The sequence below is a fragment of the Hippopotamus amphibius genome, chromosome 3 (assembly GCF_030028045.1).
Source record: "Hippopotamus amphibius kiboko isolate mHipAmp2 chromosome 3, mHipAmp2.hap2, whole genome shotgun sequence".
NCBI classification, from domain to species: Eukaryota; Metazoa; Chordata; class Mammalia; order Artiodactyla; family Hippopotamidae; genus Hippopotamus; species Hippopotamus amphibius.
In genome coordinates, this window is record NC_080188.1 from 49,703,671 (window position 1) to 49,726,864 (window position 23,194).

Genomic DNA, 23,194 nt, shown 5'->3' on the forward strand with positions numbered 1-23,194 from the left:
ATTTTGATTGAAGTGAATCCACTCCTCTGTTTTGATCAAAAAGCAATAAAATAGTTGAGAAGAACAAGGTACAGGACTATAAATAATATGCTGCCTTTTGTGTAATTAAGGGAAAAATTAAAATATGTATTTGTTTTGCTTGATTTTGCTTAAAGAAACAATAAAAGGGAACAAAATTGTACCATTTGCAAGACGTGGATGGACCTAGAGACTGTTATACAGAGTGAAGTAAGTCAGAAAGAGAAAAACAAATATCATATAATATCATATGTGGAATCTAGAAAAATGATACAGATGAACTTATGTGCAAAGCAGAAACAGAAGCACAGACGTAGAGAACAAACGTGTGAATGCCAAGGAGGGAAGGGAGAGTGGGATGAATTGGGAGATTGGGATTGACGTATGGACACTACTATGTATAAAATTGATAACAAATGAGAACCCACTGTATAGCACAGGGAACTCTACTTAATGCACTGTGGTGACCTAATGGGAAGGAAATCTAAAAAAGAGAGGATATATGTATACAACTGATTCACTTTGCTGTGCAGCAGAAACTAACACAATATTGTAAACCAACTATACGCCAATAAAAATTAATAATAGTTAAGAAAAGAAACAATAGAAAGATATATAAAAAACTAAAGAAAGAAAAAAGTGTCTGTCTGAAGAGGGCAGCATAGAGTGGAAGGAAAAAGATGAGTGCGGAAGGGGTAAAAGCAAGATTTTCTGATACATCTTTTTAGAATTTTTAAAACAATTTTTAACCATTTGACCATTTTATTAAAGATTTATCAACTGACAAAGTTGAATGACCTCCTTGTCCCTTTTAAATTTTTCTTAGCAATGACCATGATACTTATTCAACTAAAATTTGGCTCTGATAGGATGATCTAACTGCACTGTGCAGAAGGCAGCAGCAAACAACACCCAGTGTAGGTCATGCCCAGAGATGTTCCTATTCGTTTCCTCTTCCTGCTGCAACAGATTACCACAAATTTAGTGGCTTAAAACAAAAGGAACATGTTATCTTAAAGTTCTAGATGTCAGAAGTTCAAAAATGGGTCTCACTAGGCTAAATTCAAGGTTTTGACAGGCTGCATTCCTTGAGGCTCCCGGGGAGACTCCATTTCCTTCCCTTTTTCAGTTTCTAGAGGCCCCCTGTATTCCTTAGACCATTACCCCCTCCCATCTTCAAAGCCAGCAATGACCAGTTGCGCTTTCTTATTGTACCATCTCTCTAGTTCAGCTTCTGCTTGCCTCTTCCCCATTCAAAGACCCTTGTGATTACATTTGGTCCACATCATCCAGGATAATTTCTTTATGTTAAGGTCAACTGATTAGACATATGTGGAATTTAAAATATGACACAAATGAACGTATCTACAAAATAGAAACAGACTCACAGACATAGAAAACAGACTTGTAGTTGCCAAGGAGGAGGGGAGATGGGGGAGGGATGGATTGGGAGTTTGGGGTTAGCAGATGCAAACTATTATATGTAGAATGGATAAACAACAAGGTCCTATTATATAGCACAGGGAAATGTATTCAATATCCTATAATAAACCATAATGGAAAAGAATGTGAAAAAAAAGGTCAGCTGATTAGTAAATTTAATTCCATCTGCAACCATAATTCCCTCTTGCCGTGTAACGTAACATATTCACAGATTCCAGGGGTTATTCTGGACACCTTTGGGGGCCGTTACTCTGTCTACCACATACGCCTATCATAATTTGGTACAGAGTTTTTAACCACAGAAGCCAGAATAGTCAAACCACTAGCCCCTCTCCTGCTGCTGCTTGTAAACCAGCAGATTGTCTCTCTTGTTCAATAATTTACTTTCAGAAATGGAAGGGACCCACTCAATACATGCACTTATTTAGTCTATATGTCTTGCCTGTCTACTGAGCTGACAGGGGTCATGAGTAATGACAGTTTCAGCTGGTACAGAATGTGCATATAACTATAGAGCTTTTGAACTTGAAAGAAGAATGGTCTCACCTACATTGTTGGCTGGTCCTTTCCCCTCCGCCTCATTCCTGAGGGGCCCTTGGGGTCAACTCTTGGCGTTATATGTAGATTTATAAGCAGTACACTGTAGCCACGTACTTTGGAGCCAAGTTGCTTGGGTTTGAATCTCAACTACACGATTTACTGGCTATGTGACCAGGGTCTTAGGCTGTACAGTTTATGCAACTTTTAGAAATGATACAGACTAGGACCTACCTCATCTGGTTGGGGTGAAAACTAAATAAGGTAATGTGTGCAAAGTATTTAGAGCAGTGCCTGGCATGTAGTGGGTGCTTTAAAAAAATGTTAGCTAAATTGTTGATTATTTTGTAGTTTCAAATGTCAAAATAATATCTGGTTTATTGGTTGAGTTTTGCCCCAAGGAAACTCTGATTTCCATGTCTAACACTCTCCTGAGATCCAGAGCGTCTCAATATTTCCACCCGACCCCAGGCTGAATATTGGATGTAGGGGCTGCTCTAGTTTTCCTCGTTCCATTTGACAAAGCTTGGCCATGTTGCTAGCTCCCAACCCCTCCCCAACACCTCTCTATATGCTGCTTAGGTGGGTTAGCTTACTGTTCAAAACTGTCCCCTCCCTACCTCACCCCCAAGGGGCAGAGTTTACTTCCCCCTCCTTTGCCTTTGGGCTCAGTCATGTTACTTGCTTTCACCAATAGGATATTAGCAGCCATGATGCAAGCAAGAACTTGAGAGGTGCTCATGTAGTTGGGTGTGCCCTCTTGTACTCTGACATCACCAGGAGAAGAACTTCCTCCAGGTACTTGTTGCCCCTTCAGCCTGGACCCCGAATGGACCCGTGAAGCAGAGCCACCTCAGCCATCCTGCAGAGCTGAACGAATAAATAAATGATTTGGTTGAAGCCCCTGTGTTTGAAGGTAGTTTATTATATAGCATTATGGCGGCAGCAGCTAACTGATACATTTGTTCTTCCTCTTAAAAGTTTTCACAGCACAGCCCTGCTTAAAAACTAATCATTGAAGCAAGCTAATCTGTATGCCTAGTCACATCTTCTCCTAGTAACCAATCCCTCCCTATGCCACACAGTCAAAAGTTTCTCCCTTCTCTATTCCTATTTTACTTTCAAATAGGGATAGATAAATACATATAAATGTCATCAACATATCTGTGAACAAGAAAATAATGTTCATTGCAGCATTATTCAAAGTAGCAAAATATTGAAATGCTGTAATACCCATGATCAGGAGAAGGAGGAATAAACCATGATATAGCCATAAAATGGAATACTCTACAGCAGTTAAGATGATGATCAACGGTTGCTACTCAAGTAGCTAGCGTGGAACAGAAAGAGCCAGTGGCAGAATATACATCATGATACCATATATTTAAAGTTTAAAAATCTGCTAAAGAGTATCATATGTGTATGGCTATAGTAATATTTTGAAACAAGTACAACAACATGCAGGAGAATAATAACACTGTATACTGTTGGGTTATCTTTGGAGAAAGAGTGAGAGCAATGGGTCAGAAAAAGCACAAAAGGAACATCAATTGTATCAATACATCTTTTAAAATGTCTTGAAAGCATTGTAAAAATATATAGCATAAGGTTTCAGATTTGATAAAGCTGGGTGGTTAGTACATAGGTATCAATATTATTATAATATTATCATTTATCCTTGGTATCTTTAAAATATTTTACAATTAAAAATGTTAATACTGATGTTTTTAAGAAGAGTCTGTGGGAGTTATCATAAGCTGCTTGCAATGATCTGAATGTTTGTCACTCCAAAGTTAGTATGTTGAAATCCTAATCCCCAGAGCAACGGTCCTTGGAGGTGGGGTCTTTGGGAGGGTATTAGGCCCTGAGTGTGGAGCCCTCATGAATGGAATTCGTGCCCTTGTAAAAGAGGTTCCAGAGGGCTCTCTTGTCCCTTCCATGGTGTGATGATACAGTGATACTTTTGTGTGATTTTTCTCCTGTTAATCTGCCTCATGTCAATTTAATTCTCAGAGCAGCCAGAAGAACCTAAAAGGGTAGAGGAAAATTTCTCCTTCCCCGGACAGTTAAAAAATCTGTTTACTCCCTCTGTGACTTTGCTCACCTAACCTAATCCCTCCGTGTCTCAGTTTTCTTATTATAAAATGGGGCTAATAGTATCTACCTTATAGGTTTACGGTAAGATTTCAATTAGTGCATATCTGTGAAGAATCCAGAACCGTGCCTGGCACAAAGGAAATGCTAGGTCAGTGTTATGGGCTGTTATTCGTGTTTACATGTTGGCCATCCCATACCAGGCCCTGAGCTTTTTGGGAGTGGAGACTTTCCAATCTCTGAATCCACAACGCCTAGAACAAAACAAGCTTGTACTAAACCTGAAGAAAAGCTTAGTGTAAGTGAAGGAGAAGTGAAAATCGAGGACTTGGGTGTCAGTGTGAGGATGATGGGAGAAGAGGGCGGTGAAGTTCGAGAGACCCCGGAGGCGAACGGCCGAGGGCGCGCCCGTGCGGCGCTGCCGCCGGGACGGCCGCGGGGCGCGGCTTCCCTTTTCCGGCCGCGGGTGGCGATCAGGTGGAGTCGGGAGGCGGTGCAGGGGAGGGAGGAAGGGGCGCGGTCCGGGAGCGAGCGCGGAGCCGCGACGCCCGGGGCGCACTCCCTCGGTGGCCGCTCCTCCGCACGTCCGTTCCCGGGGCCGTGCTCCAGGTAAGTGCAGCCTCCCCGCGCGTCGCCGCCAGCCCGGCTACCCAGAGGCTCGAAGCCACGGGCGCGCCTCGGCCGGTTCCCCCGCGAGCGCAGCGCGGCCCCGGGTGAGCGCTGGGCAGGCACCCACGCGGAGTACCGACCCGGCTGCGGGGGGGGGGGGGGGGGGTGCAGGGCCCCAGGGGGCTCGGCGGGCGTGGAGTTCACCGCCCGGGTTTCGGAATCGAGAAAGCTGAGGCCCCGGGCAGCAAAAGTGCCTGCCCTGGGAGGGTCACCCAGTTCTGGTCAGGGCGGGGCGCGAGCTGACCAGCTGTCCCGGCGCCCTCGACCCTTGGCTTCTGGTCACAGCGAGCCACGCAGGGATGCAGTTGGCCATCTTGGCTTCCCCAGCCCTCTAGGTCTTGGGAACAGAAAAAGAACGGCGGGTCGGAATGGTCCTCCAGGTCTCCGGCCTCTCAAGAGGGGCTGGTTCCAAGCTCAGTTCTGAGGACTTGAACCCCACCCGTCCTTGTGAGCACCTCCTCCTCTTCACTTAGGCAATTTACTGTATTTCACTTAATTTTTTAGGAGGTAAAGTAAAAGTGTATTTAGATATTGGGCGTTGGGAGTCCGAGAAGTTTGCTTTCCCATGAAAAGACTCACCTTTTTCTTTGATTTCAAGAATCTGATTCACTGGTCATGAATCATTCCCCTGGCATTTGAATCAGCAGGTAGGGCATCTGAGTACTTGATTGCAAATGACCATATATGGGAAATTGTGGTTTCAAGTGGGTCAAGGAGCTCCTGGGTCAAGGAGGTCCTGGGTCGCTGAAGGCCCCTCCGGCTGCTGATAAGAAGGTAGTAACACGGCCGGACTAAATTCTTTCCGAGAATTTGTGTTCTGCACAGTAGGCCAGGCTCTCAGCTCTCCGCGAGAGCTACATTTAGAACTTGAAAAAAATCAACTTCATAAAAATTGTAACTCATAAAAACATTCTTCTGCAAAGATAGCGCCATTGGCTTTCATGGAGGCAGAAAACGTCAGACTGACGAGAAAGGGAATTCAAAGATGTAAAGAAAACCAGAACCTTGTTCCCAGAGCTGTGTGGTGGTGTAGAGACATCTATTGAAATACAGGGACCGGGGTGGAAGTAAAGGAAATGATGTACTCACTCTAATCTGTTTCAGGAAAGGATGTTTAAGGTTCTATTGTTAGGTCATGTAGCCTCCACTGTGGAGTAATTCTTCACTTAAAACTTAAATCAGTAATAAATGTTTGTAATTTACAGATTATACTGGATCAACAGATATTGAGCATTAGCTTTGACAGTGTATGGGCGGAGCACTTGCATAAGGCAGAGGCTTGGGGGTTAAATGCATACCTTTGGAGTGTGACTGCCTAGGTTCAGTGCAGGGACACTCACTCGCTGTGGGACTGGAACGTTATAGTACAGTCGGCCCTCGGTAGCCGCGGGTTTCAACTTCCAACCGCTGTGGGTGGAATCCGCGGATGCAGAACCTGCGGGTAAGGAGTGCTGCCTGTACTGTGCCATTGTATACAGGGAACTTAAGCGTCGGTGGATTTTGGTAACCATGAGGCAAGGTGGGGGAGCGGCCTGGAACTGTGGATACCAAGGGATCGACTGTACCTCTCTGTTCCCCAACTTCTTCATTTGCAGAGTAGAGATGTTATTAATGATACCCAGCTCCCCTGGATTATTGTGAGGCTTATATTCAACCATTCATTCGTTCAATAAGCGTTTGTTTTTTGCTTGTTTTGTTTTTGTTTTTGTGTAGTGCATTCTGTGCCCTAGTGAACAAACAAGACAAAAATCTCTAGCCTTTCAGAATTGAGCTTACAGTGTTTGTTTGTTTGTTTGTTCGTTTGTTGGCTGGGCCACTTGGCTTGTGGTATCTTAGTTCCTCAACCAGGGATTGAATCCCGCCCAGCAGTGAAAATGCCAAGTCTTAACCACTGCACGGCCAGGGAATTCCCTGTTGTGTTTTTTTTATATTACCTGCAACATAGTAAGAACTCAAAACATGAGCTGATATTATTATTACACATATTATTTCATTTAGTGCCAGCAACAGCCGTCCTCTTCCCTTTTTACAGATGAGGACACTGAGGCTCTAAGAAATTGTGTCTAGCTTTGACAGGCAAAACCAGAACTAATGATGTTTATTTTGTATCCACTGTATATTTAGAGGGATGAAGTGTTAGCCCCTGTAACTAAAGAGCTGACTGCCCTCCCCTACAGAAAGCCTGAGAAAATCAGGGCTAAATATTTCCAGGGACTAATAGTGTCATTTCCTGTTGTACTTCGCTCTGGGGCTATCACTGAATTTTTAGAATGTTTTGTTCCAAGGAAGGGTAGGAGCAACTTTTATTTCTAAGCCAGTCATGGAGCATGTTTGAATAATGTTTGCATATGAAAGTGTGTCTGGGTTCCCAATCAGGGATCCATCCAAGAATTGCCCTTTTTCACCCTTTTTCTTGGGCCCTACCAAGAAGGTCCCTCCTTTGGACCTTCTTCAAGGAGCAGGCATGTCTGTTTATAACAGGCTGTAGACTTGGGGCCATGTAAAATGTAAATGGAGATTTTACAAACACAAGGAATCAAACTGAAGCCAGCTAAAAGTTGGGGGAGGGGGACAAGTTTTTGTTGTTCCCAGTGATGGTAGTTAAAAATCAGCAATCAATGCAGTTCTACTGGATTTTAAATGAGTCAAAAATTAGCTTTCCAGGACACGTATTTGCAAACCTCTTAAGTACAGAAAAAACCTTTTTTCTCTTGTTTTGAGCCCTTCACAGGTCTAGCACAGTCCGCTGTAGATATAGTAGTTGGTGCTCAGTGTTTGTTTAGTAAATGGGGTACTAGATGTTAAAGACACATCCTCTTCCTGAGGTGGTTTCTCTTTGAATGTTGACTTCTGTTTTCTGGATTAGAGATTAAGGGTTAGGCTGAGATTATTGTATTCTGAATCTCAGATTTATACCCTTCAGTACTTTTTTTTCTGTCAATAGGTTAGTGTGATCTCGACTCAAGACAAAGGTGGAATATCATGGCATCTATCTGGGTAAGTAAAAATCAAGCCTTCATAACACAATAGCTTATCTGAGCCAAATCAAAATACAGAAAATCAAAATATTAAGAAAACATTTTTGAAATTTGATAAAAGGTTCATGTGAAAAAATTAACATGCCTCAAAGCTAAAGGATGTCTAAAAATAAAATATTAAGATGTATTGTAAAGGTACATAGTTAAAATAATTTGTACTGAAACAAAAGCAGGGACGTCAATAACGGAGGATAAATTATGTGATTTGGGAATTTATTATAAGAAAAAGACATTTCACATTCAGAGAGGAGAAGGTGGCATATTCAATGAATGATGTTAGGAAAACTTCTAGCTGTTTGAGGGAAAAAATAAATCTATATTCTTTCTCCCTTCTTACATGAAACTAAATTTCAGATGGATAAAATACTGGAATGATAGAGACAAAATACAGGTGAATTCAAAAAATAATCTTGCAGTGGGGAAGGCAGTTACAACCATGATACAAACCAAAAGCCTAAAAGAAAAATATTGATGTATTTAACTATATACAAATTTATAACTTATGACAGCAAGCAATACTATTAGTGGAATCAGAAGACAACCCACAGGGGAAAAATATTTGCAGCATATTTGACAAAAGACTCATTTCATTAGCATAAAAATAACTTGAATAAACCAATAAGAAAAGTGAACTTATGGAGAAATTTGTGAGGGACATGAATAGGATATGAAGAGAATTATAAATGTCCAACAAACATATGAAAAGGTGCTATACCTCACCGATAAATAAAGAAATGTAAATAACACAATGAGAAATCATTTCTATCTAAGTATTGGTAGAGGTGCAGAAAAATGTAAGAAGAGCAGTTTGCAGAGGATGTGGACAAGACAGGCACTCTCAAACTCTGTTCACGGGAGAGTAAACTTGGCCCTCTTTTGGGATGGTATGTTGGCACTGTCTATCAGTATTCAAATGCACACCCTGTGTAACCCAGTAATTCCACTTCTGGGTATTTATCATACAGATGTACTTGCATAAGGTTGAAAAAATATAGGCCTATGGACTAATGAAAATACACAGACAGCATAAATGGCCATCTGTAAGGTATGGTATTTCCCAATTGTAACTTATAGCCATTTTTATGTAATCATTTAAAAAATGAGAAAAAGTGGGTCAGCTGTCTATGTATTGACGAAAGAAAATGTCCAGAGATATATTAATCAATTTAAAAAAAATCAAGTTACAAAATAGTACGTATAGAGTGATTCTGTTTCAGAGAAAGAAAAAATATATATACATAAAGACTGTATTACGTGAAAACTTTCTAGAAAGGTGGACCTATGAGCAGGAGCACTTTCATTTTCAATGCATCACCTTCTGTGCTCTGATTTCTTTTAATTATTTATTTATTTATTTATTTGGGCTGCTGCATGTGGCATGTGGGATCTTTGTTCCCCGACCAGGGATCAAACCCATGCCCCCTGCATTGGAAGCATGGATTCTTAACCACTGGACCAGCAGGGAAGGCCCTCTGATTTTTTTTAAATGATGAAAATACATTTTATTTTCTAAGCGAGGGGAAGAGAGGCTCCAAGAATAAATCGTGTGGAGACATGAATAGGCCTTGGTATGCACAGTGTCAGGGGGAGGTGTGCTATCCTGAGGCTTTGCTTGATCCCAGTTTATTTCGTATCCCTGGCCAGTAGGCTGATCTCCCCCTTTCCAGGTCTGAAATTCCTGCTGCTGTTACAGATATCTAGTAGAGTCAGATGAAAAAAACTTTTCATCGCTCCAAAAAAATTAGTCTTCCTCTAGCCCTTGTCCATTAGTGAATCGACATGGAATTAGTGGTTCAGGCTCTCCAGCTGACACCTTCAAAGTCAAGGCACATTTCTGAAGGGCTGGGAGAGACCCAGGTGAGTATGAGAGGAGGTATATTTGTTTCCTACTGCCTCCGTAAGCAATCACCACACATTTAGCAACTTAAAACCCCTTTATAATTTCCACATAGTTCTATATGTTAGAGCCCAAAATGGGTCTCATAGCACTAAGATCGAGGAGTTGGCAGGGTTGCGTTCCTTTCTGGAGAACTTTGGGAAGAATCCACCTCTGAGCTTATTTAGATTGTTGGCAAAATTTAGTTCCTTGCAGTTGTGAGACTGAGTTCCTTGCTGGCTCTCAGCGGCAGCTGTCCTTATCTCCTGGAGGCCATTGCCAGTCCTTGTATGTGGCCCCTTACATCTCAGAACAGCAATGGTGCATGGAATCCTTCTCATGCTTGCAATCTCTCTAGCTTGCCCTTCTGGGGTATCTCTCTCTGCTTTCCTCTGCTTCCTCCAGCTGAAAGTGCTCTGCTGGTAAGTGCTCACATTATTAGATTGAGCCCACCCGGATAATCCAGGATAATTTCTCTATTTTAAGGTTTGGAACCTTATTTACATCCTCAAAGTCCCTTTAGTCATGTAACATAACACATTCACAGGGTCCAAGGATTACCGTGTGGACATTTTATTTGGGAGCCATTGTTCTGCCTACCACAAGAGGATGGTGGCATTGGGCATTGGGCGGCAGGAAAGAAGGGACAGGAACAGACCAGAAAAGGGAAGCTGTGCTGTGGGCAGAGGGATTGAGGGACTCGAGTGAAGAAAGAGGCCTTAGCCAGAGAGAGGCTCCTACTGCGTTGCTTTTGCTTTTTCTTTCCTATTTTCCTCCTGTCTCAAATTAAAGAACTAATATTTATGGGTGAGATATCTGAGGACAAATATTAAAAACAACTCAGAGCTACTATGGTAAACAGTATGGTGGTTCCTCCAAAAATTAAAAATAGAACTACCATGTGATCCAGCAATCCCATTTCTGGATAAATATCCAAAGAATTGAAGACAGGATCTTGAAGAGATACTTGCACACTTATAGTCATAGCAGCATCATTCACAATAGCTAAAACCTGGAAGGAACCCAAGTGTCCATCGATGGACGAATGGATAAACAAAATGTGGGGTATGCATATTGTGGAATGTTATCCAGCCTTTAAAAGGAGGGAAATTCTGACATATGTTACAACATAGATGAACCCTAAGGACATTATGCTAAGAGAAATAAGCCAGTAACAAGAAGACAAAATACTATATGATTCCATTTATATGAGGTATCAGAGTAGTCAATTTCATAGAAGCAGAAAATAAAATTGTAGTTGCCAGGGTCTGGGGGGAGGGGGAAAGGGAGATTTGTTGCTTAATGGATATAGTGTTTTAGTTCCATACAATGAAAAAGTTAAGTTCTGGAGATCCGTTTCACAACTATGTGAATATTCTCACTACTGTTGAACTGTACACTTAAAAATATTTAATGTGGTAAATTTTATGTTATGCTTTTTTTTTAACCACAATTTAAAAAACTCTCATTTCTGTGAATACTCTCTTATCACTAAGTTTTATCTGTTCTCTTTTTCCCCCTTTCACACAAAGCACATACACACCCAAACACAAATGAGCAATCAGTCTGTGCTTTTCCACAAAACTGTCGATCATTTGTGGTTACCAGTGTATGGTAAGTTTATTGGAGTGATGTGATCAAGAAGGAAGATTTCGGTTGCCATTTCAGTACGTTACCGTTGAAGATGAAGGATTAGCTGGTTTCCTAAGTCTGTATGTTCTATCTAGGAGTGTTGCAACCATCCCATTGTTTCAGATGTTGCATTAATATTTCCTTTGTTTAAAATTTTTGAATTATGGTGGCCCTACTTTTTGAAAGTTTGCATTACATAACTTTGCTTTTATGAAAGACTTATGTCGTACAGGAACACATTGGAGATGTTGCAGGTTGGTTCCAGACGGCTACAATAAAGTGAATATTGCCATAAAGCAAGTCATGTGAACTTTTCGGTTTCCCAGTATATATAAAAGTTATGTTTTGAAAATCAGTATCTCAAAGAGACATCTGCACCCCCATGTTCATTGTAGCATTATTCACAGTAGCCATGACATTGTAACAACCTAAGTGTCCACTGATGAAAAAATTGATAAAGAAAATGTGATATCTATATCTATGTCTATATAGCTATATCTTTTGTTGTGATACAACATACAATAAACACACGCCACTTTAAAAAAAGAAGTTATGTTTTGGAAACCATGAAATTCCTAGAAGAAAACATTGGCAGAACACTCTCTGACATAAATTGTAGCAATGTTTTTTGGATCCGTCTTCTAAAGCAAAGGAAGTAAAAACAAAAATAAACAAATGGGACCTAGTTAGATTTAAAGCTTTTGCACAGCAAAGGAAACCATTGATGACATGAAAAGGCAACCTACTGAATGGGAGGAAATATTTACTAATGATATGACCGATAAGGAGTTAATATCCAAAATACATCAGCAGCTCATACAACTCAACATATAAAAAGCAAACAATCCAGTTGAAAAACAGGCAGAAGACCTGAATAGACATTTTTCCAAACAAGAGAAGCAGATAGCCAACAGGCACATGAAAAGATGCTCAACATTGTTAGTCATCAGAGAAATGCAGATTAAAACCACAATGATATATCACCTCACACCTGTTAGAATGGCGATCATCAAACAGAACACAAATAACAAATGGTGAGGATGTGGAGGAAAGGGAAACTTCGTTCACTGTTGGTGGGAATGTAAATTGGTACAGCCACTGTGGAAAACAGTATGGAGGTTTTTCAAACAGCTAAAAAGAGAACTACCATATGACCCAGCATTTCCACTCCTGGGTATATATCCAAAAAAACCAAAAACACTAATTTGGAAAGATACATGCACCCCAGTGTTTACAGAAGCATTATTTACAATTGCCAAGATTTGGAAACAACATGAGCCATGAACAGATGAATGGATAAAGAAGATATGGTGTGTTTGTGTATATATATATAATACATATGTGTGTGTGTATGAAATACTACTCAGCCATAAAAAAGAATGAAATTGTGCCATTTGCAGCAACATGGATGGATTTGGAGGGCATTTTGCTGAGTGAAATAAGTCAGACAGAGAAAGACAAATAATGTATGGTATCACATATGTGGAATCTAAAAAATACAGCAAACTAGTGAATATAACAAAAGAGAAGCAGAGTCACAGGTATAGAGAACAAACTAGTGGTTACCATTGTGGGGTGGGGGGTGGACAATATAAGGGTGGGGAGTAAGAGGTACAAACTGCTGGGTATAAAATAAACTATAAGGATATATTGTACAACATGGGGAATATAGCCGATAAAAATAAAAGTCATATTAACACTATACTGTAGTCTCTTGTGTACAATAGCATTGTCTAAAGAAACAGTGTACATACCTTAATTTAAAAATGCTTTATTGCTAAAAAATGCTAACCATCATCTCAGCCTTCAGGGAGTTGTAATCTTTTTGCAATAGTAACATCAAAGATCACTACACACAGATCACCATAACAAATACAGTAATAACAAGAAAGTTTGAAATATTGCTAGAATTACCAAAATACAACACAGATACGAAATGCTGTTGTAAAAATGGCGCTGGTAGACTTGCTTGATGTAGGGTTGTCACAGACCTTCAATTTGTAAAAATGCAATATCCACAAAGCACAATGAAGTACAATAAAGACTTGATATGTCTGTATCTGTTTTTGGTAACTGAAAGAAATCCAAAGAGGATTTTGCTTTTATGCCGTCAATGTATTAATGTAGGTCTTTCTTAAAACTGAAGTGGCATAAAGTCAACTTTTGAAAATCTCAGGATACCGTTGGCCTTACACCATTTCGGCTTATGGAAGGTTTCATAGAGAGGCTCTACACTGAGATAACGGGGGAAACCCATGTATCTCTGTTCAGGCTTGGCTTTTCCTACTTCACCCCTGATGAGAGGACCTGGTATCTTATCGGTTTGTACTCTTTGAAATCAAGGTCCTTGTCGGATGTTGCCTTTACATCTATAGCAAGCACTCAAGCAGCCCACAAATTAGAATGTCTTGGAACATTTTTATTAAGATACCACAGCAGTATTTTTCCTATGTGTGCCTTCTACAGGGCTGGCTTTCTCAGGCGAACACCCTGAGCCCTTTGCTTCTTGGTCAATTCCTAACTTACTTTACAGACTAATAATGAATGCAATAACTGTTTGAACCCTCAAATTAATATTTTTATTATGCGACTAAAATTTTTCTGCATTAACTCGTAGTCACTATAATCATCATGAACTGTTGTAACATCCGAACTTGCTATATACTCTTCCTTCCCCATGCCAAATGTTAATTTGCAAAATGAGGACGGGGAACATAGAATGACTCTGGAACTAATGGATAAAACAAACTTTATGAAAATATAACTTCCTGTAAATATGAAGAAGTTCATCCAAAGGGTAGTTAGGCAGTGAAAGCAGTGAGTACTTAGTGCAGTGGGCTCCCTCAGGAGCAGAAGGAAGACCATCCCGCCACAACCCCAGCTCTTTTCATGACTCTCTAATTGATGAAAAGGCAAACTCTCGAATATGACCTTGAGCATACTTAGTTTCTTGCTATGTCTGTTTCCTCATCGGTAAAATAAGTATAATAACAGTACCTACATCATCTAGGCTTTGAAAGCATGTAATCAGTTCCTGTGGAATGCGTAGAACAGCGCCTGGCATGTAGTGAGCAGTCAGTAGATGTAATCATTATCATCCCGGTATATTAATTTTTTTCTAAAAACACATTCCTTGATCATTAATATCCCGTAACTGTTTTAGTGAAGAAGCTTCTGCCTGTTTCCTGGGCCTGATTTTATTACAAATCCTTCTCCCCACTGGAATGATTCTCTCTGAGACATCTGAAACCAATGGATTTTCCCCAAATATATGCTTTCTGACCACTTCTATTTTTAGTATTTTCTTTCCTGGGAACAATATTGGTGCACTTTGACACATGGAGATACAATGTTCCCGTCTTTGCAGCCTACCCCAGAGGCAGGACACTAGTGGTAAGACTCCCAGGAAAGGGGCAGTGTGCTAATGTGGAGGGAATTTGGGGAAGGCACTGCCTTTCAAATTCTGCCCCATGGATGACATCAGCCCTGGGCATTTGGAGGTTTTTACCCTGGGTACGAGGGACTGGTAAGAGCCCCATCTGCTTTCATATTTCTTGCTTTGTTGGACATCCAACTAGACCTTTCTTTCCTGCTGTGTTTGCTCTTCCCAGCCATGCAAATTTAAACTGCATATGGGGAAGACACCTGTGTTACATGCATGTGGATATGCTGAGTTTCTTCTCTGGTCTCCCTCCTGTCTACTGCATCTCAGGGCTGGATGATGTGGCTTTATAACTATTTTCATGGAAATGGACTTTTCATATCGCAAGCAGTACAGGCATCATGCCTGATTAGGTACTTTCGACATGATTCTAACTTCCTGTCTGGTGTGTGTTTCAAACCATGTTTTCTGAAGCTTCTTTAGGTAAATATTGGCACTCAGACAGTTTCACAAATGGTCCTCTGCAGGAGTTAATGAAAGATAGGTTAGACCTAGATTTCAAACCAAAACATTTAGAGATTTGTTTTAGGACAAACCCTGGGAAGAAATACTGTACAATCTGAGTGAGAAGAGAGAAGTTTCCTGGGAATGAATGGAATAAACGTTATAGGACTGCTCTTTGCCACTCCCTGACCCAAGCTCTACCACCAAGGATGGAGGGTCCCTCTTTTATATTTAATAACCTAACTTGTTGCTGTTGAAGAAGCCTGGTAAATCAGAGGCAAAGAAAAAGTTTTAGATTGAGAGCAAGGAATGTGAAGGGGAGAAGCTGTGATCTGACTCTCTTGAAAGTTGTTTTTTGTTTTTTTGGTGGTTGCAAAGCAATTAGAAAAACATAAGTATTTTAGAGTACTGAGCAATAAGATGAATACAGAGGTCCTATATGAATTAAGAGAATAAGTCCAAAGGGCAAAAAATTCTCAAGTCTGCCCCTTTCTCCATTCTCAGATCTTTGCTCCTTTCATTTTCAACTATTGTGTTTGATTAAATACCTCGCCTAGGTTCTGGAGGCATGTTTAAATAAGAGTAGTGACAGTCTCATGTGAACACGGTTTACAAAAGGTGAAGAGGGCTTTTGTCAGATTTTGGGGATATGGCATGGAACTCTGAAAAGTCCGGTGATGGCATTTGAGAATTAACAAAGAAAACAAGACCCAGAACAGGAAAGCATTTTGTACTCACTTACTCATGCAACAAATACTTGCTAAGCATCTACTATATGCTGGATACACTTTTAGGCTCTGAGGATATAGCAGAGAAAGAGAAATAAAAAAGCATGGAGCTTACATGCTTCTGATTTTATTAGGGAAGAGAGCTAATAAACAAAGAAATAAATGTATAGTGTATAAAGTCAGTTTTAAGTACTCTGGAGAAGAGCAGAGGTGGAGAAAGAGTGATGAGGTACATTATTTTCTGCTCAGATATGTGAGCAGAAATCAACATGGAGTGAGGGAGTGAGCTGGGAGGATGTCTGGGGGAAGAGCATCCAAGCAGAGGGAACAGCAGGTGTAAAGCTCTGAGGCAGATGAGCAAGAAGAAAACCCCCGTGAAGTGATAGGAGAGGGACGAGGGGATTTGGGGTGCATTACAGTTCTTTTGTTACTTCAGGGTCCTCCAAGGGCCACAAAGAATCCCTATAGTCCTGACAGCTTTTGCATGAACTGTAGAAGGAGTTTCTACTGTCTAGGTTTACTTTGCATTAGGAAGCATTTTTAAATCTGTAGCAACTTGTTAGGATTAACACTTTCCAAACATACTCATACGAAATCCATGAAACAGTCAGTGCATTTTAACATCATGTCGTGTGAGCGTTAATGATCTTGGCCATCGATGCGAGAAATCTTGTTTCCAGGATGTTACTAACAGTAAATGTTCCTGATCTTAGTCCCTCTCAGCTGGATCCCCATTCCCGTAGAATTGAAGTGGGAGGAGAGTGGGTGTCACTAGTGTGCTCCCCAGATCCTGCCACGCCAACCGCCATTCTCCAGCCAAGGACTCATTTAAGAAGATGGATGTGACAAAGCCAGATTTCTCACTTCAGTGAGCCAAGTGCCCTGTGTCTTCCACAGTTAGAAGGCCTCTTAGATGCAGGTGTCTCCCCTGTAAGATGAAGTTAGACATGCACAGAGCTGAGGACATGGCCAGAATAGTCTTCAGTTCTTTGTGGCCCTTGGCCAAGCAGAGAATTTGGTCATGAAGTCTTAGCTACGTTAAGCTCCTGGCTTTGATTGTGGTACAAAAGGATAATCTTCAGACACTGGTGCTAGATGACTCAAAAGAAGATGAATACAACTTACTTATAACCTGCCACAAACAAATAGTGAAAAGGATCCTAAGAAAGACGTTTGTGCTGATGAAGTCATTCCAGGGGCCCAGTGTTTCAAGCTTAATCCAGATAGTTGGGTTTGTTACCTTTGACAGAGAATGCTGAGTGCTTGAAGAGACAGGAAGGAAGATACCATAGAATCACTGGAAACATCCCAGGTACACCAGGCATCCATCTGGGCTTGTGAAACCAGCTTTGAAAGACCTAGAATAGCTTGTGGTGCTGGAAGAGGTCATTTATGTAGTCCTGACATCTTCCAAATCTCCCAGGATTCAATGATCATTTTGATTTCTAGACTATCAATATTTGAAGGAAGCAACTTCATCAGGCAGCCAATTGCCTAGTGTAGACCTTGTAGAAAGTCCACTCCTTGGGATGTCATTGTCTTACTTCCATCTACTTCCAACAGACTCACTCATAGTTATTTATTAAGCCCCTAGCTGGAGGCTGAGCCCTGGGCTAGGAGCTGGGTATACTGTGAGTAAAACAAAAGGTCTCTGCCCTCTGGAACTTTAATTTAAAGGAGGAAGAGACATAAACAGAGATATTGCCGAATGCTGAGTGCCCTGAGGGGGAAAGGGTGCTGAGACAGAGAATAACTGGAGAGGACCCTCTCAGATCAAGTGGCCCGGGCAGTCCTGTCAGAGAAGACGGCCCTTAATCAAAAACTGAGGGTAGGAAAATATTCCCGATAGAGGGAACAGCACAGACAAAGGCATGAAGATAGAAAGAGATCACAGCAGAGCAGCTGGACTTTAGGAGAGCTGAAGTGGGATGGGTGAAGGGGAGAGTCGGCTCTGGGTGAGGGTGACAAGGGAGGCTGGGCTGGACCCTGCAGGGCTATGTGGAAATGCAAGGAGTTTGGACTTTATTCAATATCCAGGGGGAGGTCGAAGAAGAGTGTCCAGTAGGGGAATGTCATGACCTGACTTAGAGCTTTCACAGATCCCTGGGCTGCTGTGTAGGAATGGCTGGAGGTAGGCATAGAAGGAAGTGGGGAGGAAGACTAGGGCAGATGTCCACGTCCAGGGGAGAAATGGTGGTGACTTGGATGACAGCAGTGCCATACAAGGTGGGGAGAAGTGCACAAGAAATTCTCTTTTTGAGACAGTCTCATCAGGTCTTGCAGATGATTGCATTTGAAGGGAAAGAGACGGAATCAAAGAAGACCCCCCAGGTTTCTGGTAGTTGGTGGTGCCATTTAAAGGGATGGAGCAGATTGAAGAAGAAGAGCTAAGTGGGGATGAGCACAGAGACTGGAGCCAGATTGCCTGGGTTCAAATCCTGGCTGTGCCACAGAGAAGTTATGTGACTTTCAGCAAGTCATTTAGCTCTCTGTGCCTCAGTCTTCTCTCTGTAAAATGGGATCATGATAGAATGGGTTTTGAGGGTTAAATAAGCAGGTATGTATAAAGCACAAGTAATTACCATGTAACTGATACATGGTGGAAGAAATCATCTTGAAAGCAGAGGATGAGTTGTTATGTGATATATAACCAGTGTTCAAATTAGAAGTCTGGGCTTGAGATACAGCTGTGGAAGTTGTCTGCATACAGAAAGGGGAGGGAAGGAAATAACCCACAGCAGGAGTAGAGGGAAAGGAAAGAGAAAGAGACTTTCCATTTTAGGACCTATTTTTTAGATGTCAGCCAAAGGGGAGGAGCCAACAAAGGAGAGGCCCAGGAGGCAAAAGAAGGCAGGGGTCTGGCTAGGTTAACCCTGAGTGACACACGCTTCTAAGGAATCTGGGTTTCTCTACATTGTAATCTGGGTTTCATGGAAACACAACAGAAGTCGCTTGTTCATCCCCATCTTCCCTAATTTCTGAATCACATTCATCTTTCTACTTCAGCTCGACACCCTCCTCTGTTATCACATTCCAGTACTTTGGCTCTGGGACTCCTCTGATGAACTCAAAACAAAAGCTGGCAAGTATGGGTGTTTTCTCATTTGAGTTAGGACAGGGAGAAATGCAGACATCTCCCTTGAACCTCTTGGATGCACTGCAGACAAAGCCATTCTGGCAGCCTTGCTCCTGTCAGGCATCCCTGAGGCTGCCAGTCCCTGCTTTCCCCACCCCTGCTTCTCTCGCAGCCCTGCGTGGAGAGCGAGCCTTCTGTCTGCGGTGACCACTGCCATCCTGTGGGAGAACATAATGACCCTACTCTCTGCCCTGCAGGACCTGAGTGGTTACCAAGCCTTTTCTTTGGCATGTGTATGGCTTCCTGGGGCTGCTGTAGCAAAGTACCACAAAGTGGGTGGTTTAAAACAAGAGAAATTTGTTGTCTCACCGTTCTGGAGGCTAGAAACCTGAAATCTGGATGTTGGCAGGCCATGGTCCCTCTGAAACCTGGTAGGGGATCCTTCCTAGCCTCTTCCAGCTTCTGATTCTCTGGCAATCTCTGGTACTTCTTGGCTGGAGGCTGCACAACTCCAGTCTTTGCTTTCACCTTCTCACATTCTCCCTGTATGTCTGTCTTCACGCAGCTGTCTTCTAAAGACATCAATCATGTTGGATTAGGGGCCCGTCCTTAGTTAAGACCTCATCTTAATTAATTACATTTGCAATAACCTTATATCCAAATAGGTCACATTCAGAAGTACTTTGGGGGTGGGAGTGGGGGTGGGCACAATTCAGCCCCTGCCACCTGCCTCACTTGACCATATCATTTCAGGACCTTTTGCAGTAGACTTTCTTTGGTTTTGAAAGCCACTTTTTCCTGGAACATTGAATGAGAAGTTTTACATTTTCCAAGTTTTGATCGCTTTTATTTATTTTTCAGTCTACTCCATTTTTCCTTTTATCCTAAACCCTCGTGACCCAGCAGACTGTTTTGACACTGAGCAGAGAGTGATCATTTCTTCCTGGCTCTTCGAGAGTTCCTGAGTCCTGGAGGTTTATGTGGGGCTTTGATTTGAAAGCCTAATTTTGGGACATGGCCTTTCCAGGGCTTTAGGAAGTGATATGTGATTTGGCTTTGCCTCACCTTTAAAATGTACCTGCAGCAGCTGCTATTCTTGCTCTGAAGCATCTGGCTTTAAATATGCTCCTTGTCAACAGGATTGGCACCGTGTGTTTTTCTTTTTCATCCATTCTTCTGAATATGAATGTTTGACTTCTTGCAAACACAGTGCCCTGTCATGAAGAAATAGACCCGACTGACTTTCCCGAGTCAAGGACACACCAGTGTCTCTCAGGGGTGGTGGCAGACAGCTCCCTAGGCCTGGCTTGGCCACACCAGTGGCTTCAAGGTTTCATGTGCTATGACTGACATCCGAAGGATAGTATTAGAGGGTCAGGGAAAATTAAATAGGCGTGAAGAAGATGTTTCCTAGCCTAGTTATTAGGAGCAAAGACCGACCACTTGCCAGCTGTGTGGACTTGGGCGACAGCTTCGTCATCATCTGCAAATAGGATTTATTAGATCTGCTTTATCGGTTTACTGTGAGGACTGAATGAGCTAATGCAGGAAGCGTGCTTAGCAAATAGTGAGTAGCGGCAATTGTTAGTCATATAAAGAGCTCCTTTTGTTTCCCCCCTTTATTTAGACATTCCTTGCTGTAAGTGTATTTCCCAACTGGTTTAAGGATCCTGTTCCTTTTGGGGGCATCTGAAGGTCAAGTTTGAGAAAAGAAAAGCCACTAAATGTGTTTAAAGGATGTGGATGGAAATCTGATCAAATATGACTAAAACTAAAAAGACTTTGCCAAATATTCATGCGATGTCCTGCACCAGCGCTGACATTGTTAGGGTGGTAGTGTTCGTGGAAATAAATCAAGTCAAGTATTGATTAGTGATGTAAATGTCAAAGAATTAAGCCTGCAGTGGAGCAGGCGATGCAAGCAGCATTGTTGTGAAAATGCCAACATTCCTGAAATAATGAGCTCATCATCAAATTCTTCTTCCACACCCATAAAAGAATCTATGAGTTGTTTGCTGGATTTTGTTTTGGTTCTCTGGGCAGCTAAGAATGAAATAGGGCAGTGATTCTCAAACACATGAGTGCGTTAGAATCCCCTGGAGGACTTGTGAAAACACGGATCCTGTATCGTAGCCCCAGAGTTGTTGATTTAGTAAGACTGGGGTGGGGCCTGAGAAGTTGCATTTCTAATAAGTTCCCCGGCAGTGCTGCTGCTCGGCAGTGCTGCTGCTTCTGATCCAAGAACCACACTTTGAGAACGATTAATATGGAATTTCAAGGCCTCATGATGCGGTGGAGACTTCCGGGTATCTAAGCCACAAGGAAGTGGGTTCAAATTCTGGGGCTGTACTTAGTAGTCGTGTGATGTCAAGCAAATAATCTCTCTGAGATCCAGTTTCTTCCATTTGTAAATGGAAATAATAAAATCTCCCTCTTTAAGGTCATGGTAAGAGTTAAATAAGATGTCTGTGACGTACCTTGTTCATTGCCTCACATGTTTAAAAGATTCCATTAATTTCTTTTAGTGGAAGTTTTTTTTCATGTCATATATTTGTTTCTGAACATTTCAGGCAACGAAGTCTATCAAATAAATATATTGCGCATTTAAATGACATAAACAGTTTGAAAGATTTCACTAAGATTCCATTTCAGTAGTCCTGTGCCATTTTTCACACTGGGGTGTGTGTGTGTGTGTGTGTGTGTGTGTAGTTTTTTTCCTTTTAATTAAACGAGTATTTCCTCCCCATTAAATTCTTACTAGGTAAGAATGGACTGGGAATTTCATCCTTCTCTAGTTTTGTGGATTGGAATTTCAGCATATTTTGATGTGTAGGTAGCAGAGGGCAGTGAAAAGGTCACAGCTAGACTGGAAACCCTGAATTCTCATAATTCATGGATAGTTAGAGTCTGACTACAATGTTGTCTTTTGTATTCAAAAGCAATCTGTGAATATCTGCATGGCACAGAAGCACCAGGGCAGCTTCTAAAACGTGCAGAGTCGAACACCTCATTTCTAAAGACCATGATTCCATATGTCTAGGGCAGGGCCTGGTCATATGCATTTTAATCAATGAAAAGTTCATCAGTTGATCTAAGAAAGAAGTGGAAGATTTTATTCAAGCCAAATTGAGGATTATAACCAGGGAACAGCCTCTCAGAAAGCTCCGAGAACTGTTCTGCCCTCTACAACTCAAAACACAGTTGTACAAGTTTTTTGAGACAGAGGGCTGTTCACTAAATGACATATTTTTTTAAGCTCTTAATTGGAGTATAATTGCTTTACACCGTTGTGCCAGTTTCTGCTGTACAACAAAGTGAATCGGCTGTCTTTATGCATATATTCCCTTATCCCCTCCCTCCCGAGACTCCTTCCCACCCTCCCTGTCCTGGCCCTCTAAGTCATCACCCATTACTGAGTTGATCTCCCTGTGTTACATAGGAGCTTCCCATTAGCTATCTATTTTACTTTTGGTAGTGTATATATATATCAGTGCTGCTCTCTCACTTCATCCCAGCTTCGCCTTTGCCCCCTACCCCGTGTCCTCAAGTCTGTTCTCTACATCTGCATCTTTATTCTTGCCCTGTTACTGGATTCATCAGTACCATTTTTTTAGAGTCCATATATATGAGTTAGCATACAGCATTTGTTTTTCTCTTTCCGGCTTACTTCGCTCTGTATGACAGACTCTAGGTCTATCCACCTCATTACATATAGCTCCATTTCATTCCTTTTTATGGCTGAGTAATATTCGTTGTATATATGTGCCACATCTTCTTTATCCATTCATCTGTTGGTGGGCATTTAGGTTGCTTCCATGTCCTGGCCATTGTAAATAATGCTGCAATGAACATTCTGGTACATGTTTCTTTTTGAATTATGGTTTTCTTAGGGTATATGCCCAATAGTGGGATTGCTTGGTCATATGGTAGTTCTATTTTTAGTTTTTTAAGGAACCTCCATACTGTTTTCCATAGTGGCTGTACCAATTTACATTCTCACGAAGCGTGCAGGAGGGTTCCCTTTTCTCCGCACCCTCTCTAGCATTTATTGTTTTTAGATTTTTTGATGATGGCAGTTCTGACCGATGTGAGATGATATCTCATTGTGTCTTTGACTTGCATTTCTCTGATGGTTAGTGATGTCGAGTATCTTTTCACTTGTTTGTTGGCCATCTGTATGTCTTCTTTGGAGAAATG

General features: G+C 41.6%; 1 protein-coding gene across 5 annotated transcripts in view; it reads left to right on the forward strand.

The window, feature by feature from the left end:
- The first annotated feature begins 4,563 nt into the window (after window positions 1-4,563).
- Window positions 4,564-23,194, forward strand: part of ANXA3 (annexin A3) — a 55,946-nt gene continuing 37,315 nt past the window's right edge. For 3 of the 5 annotated variants that reach the window (XM_057727498.1, XM_057727503.1, XM_057727502.1), the window contains exons 1-2: window positions 4,564-4,701; window positions 7,706-7,758. In XM_057727498.1, coding sequence (XP_057583481.1) covers window positions 7,744-7,758 — 15 coding nt within the window. In that variant the 5' untranslated portion in view covers window positions 4,564-4,701; window positions 7,706-7,743. Of the gene's footprint in view, window positions 4,806-6,082; window positions 6,203-7,705; window positions 7,759-23,194 lie in introns of those variants that run through there. The other 2 variants (XM_057727499.1, XM_057727501.1) reach the window with 2 other exon arrangements.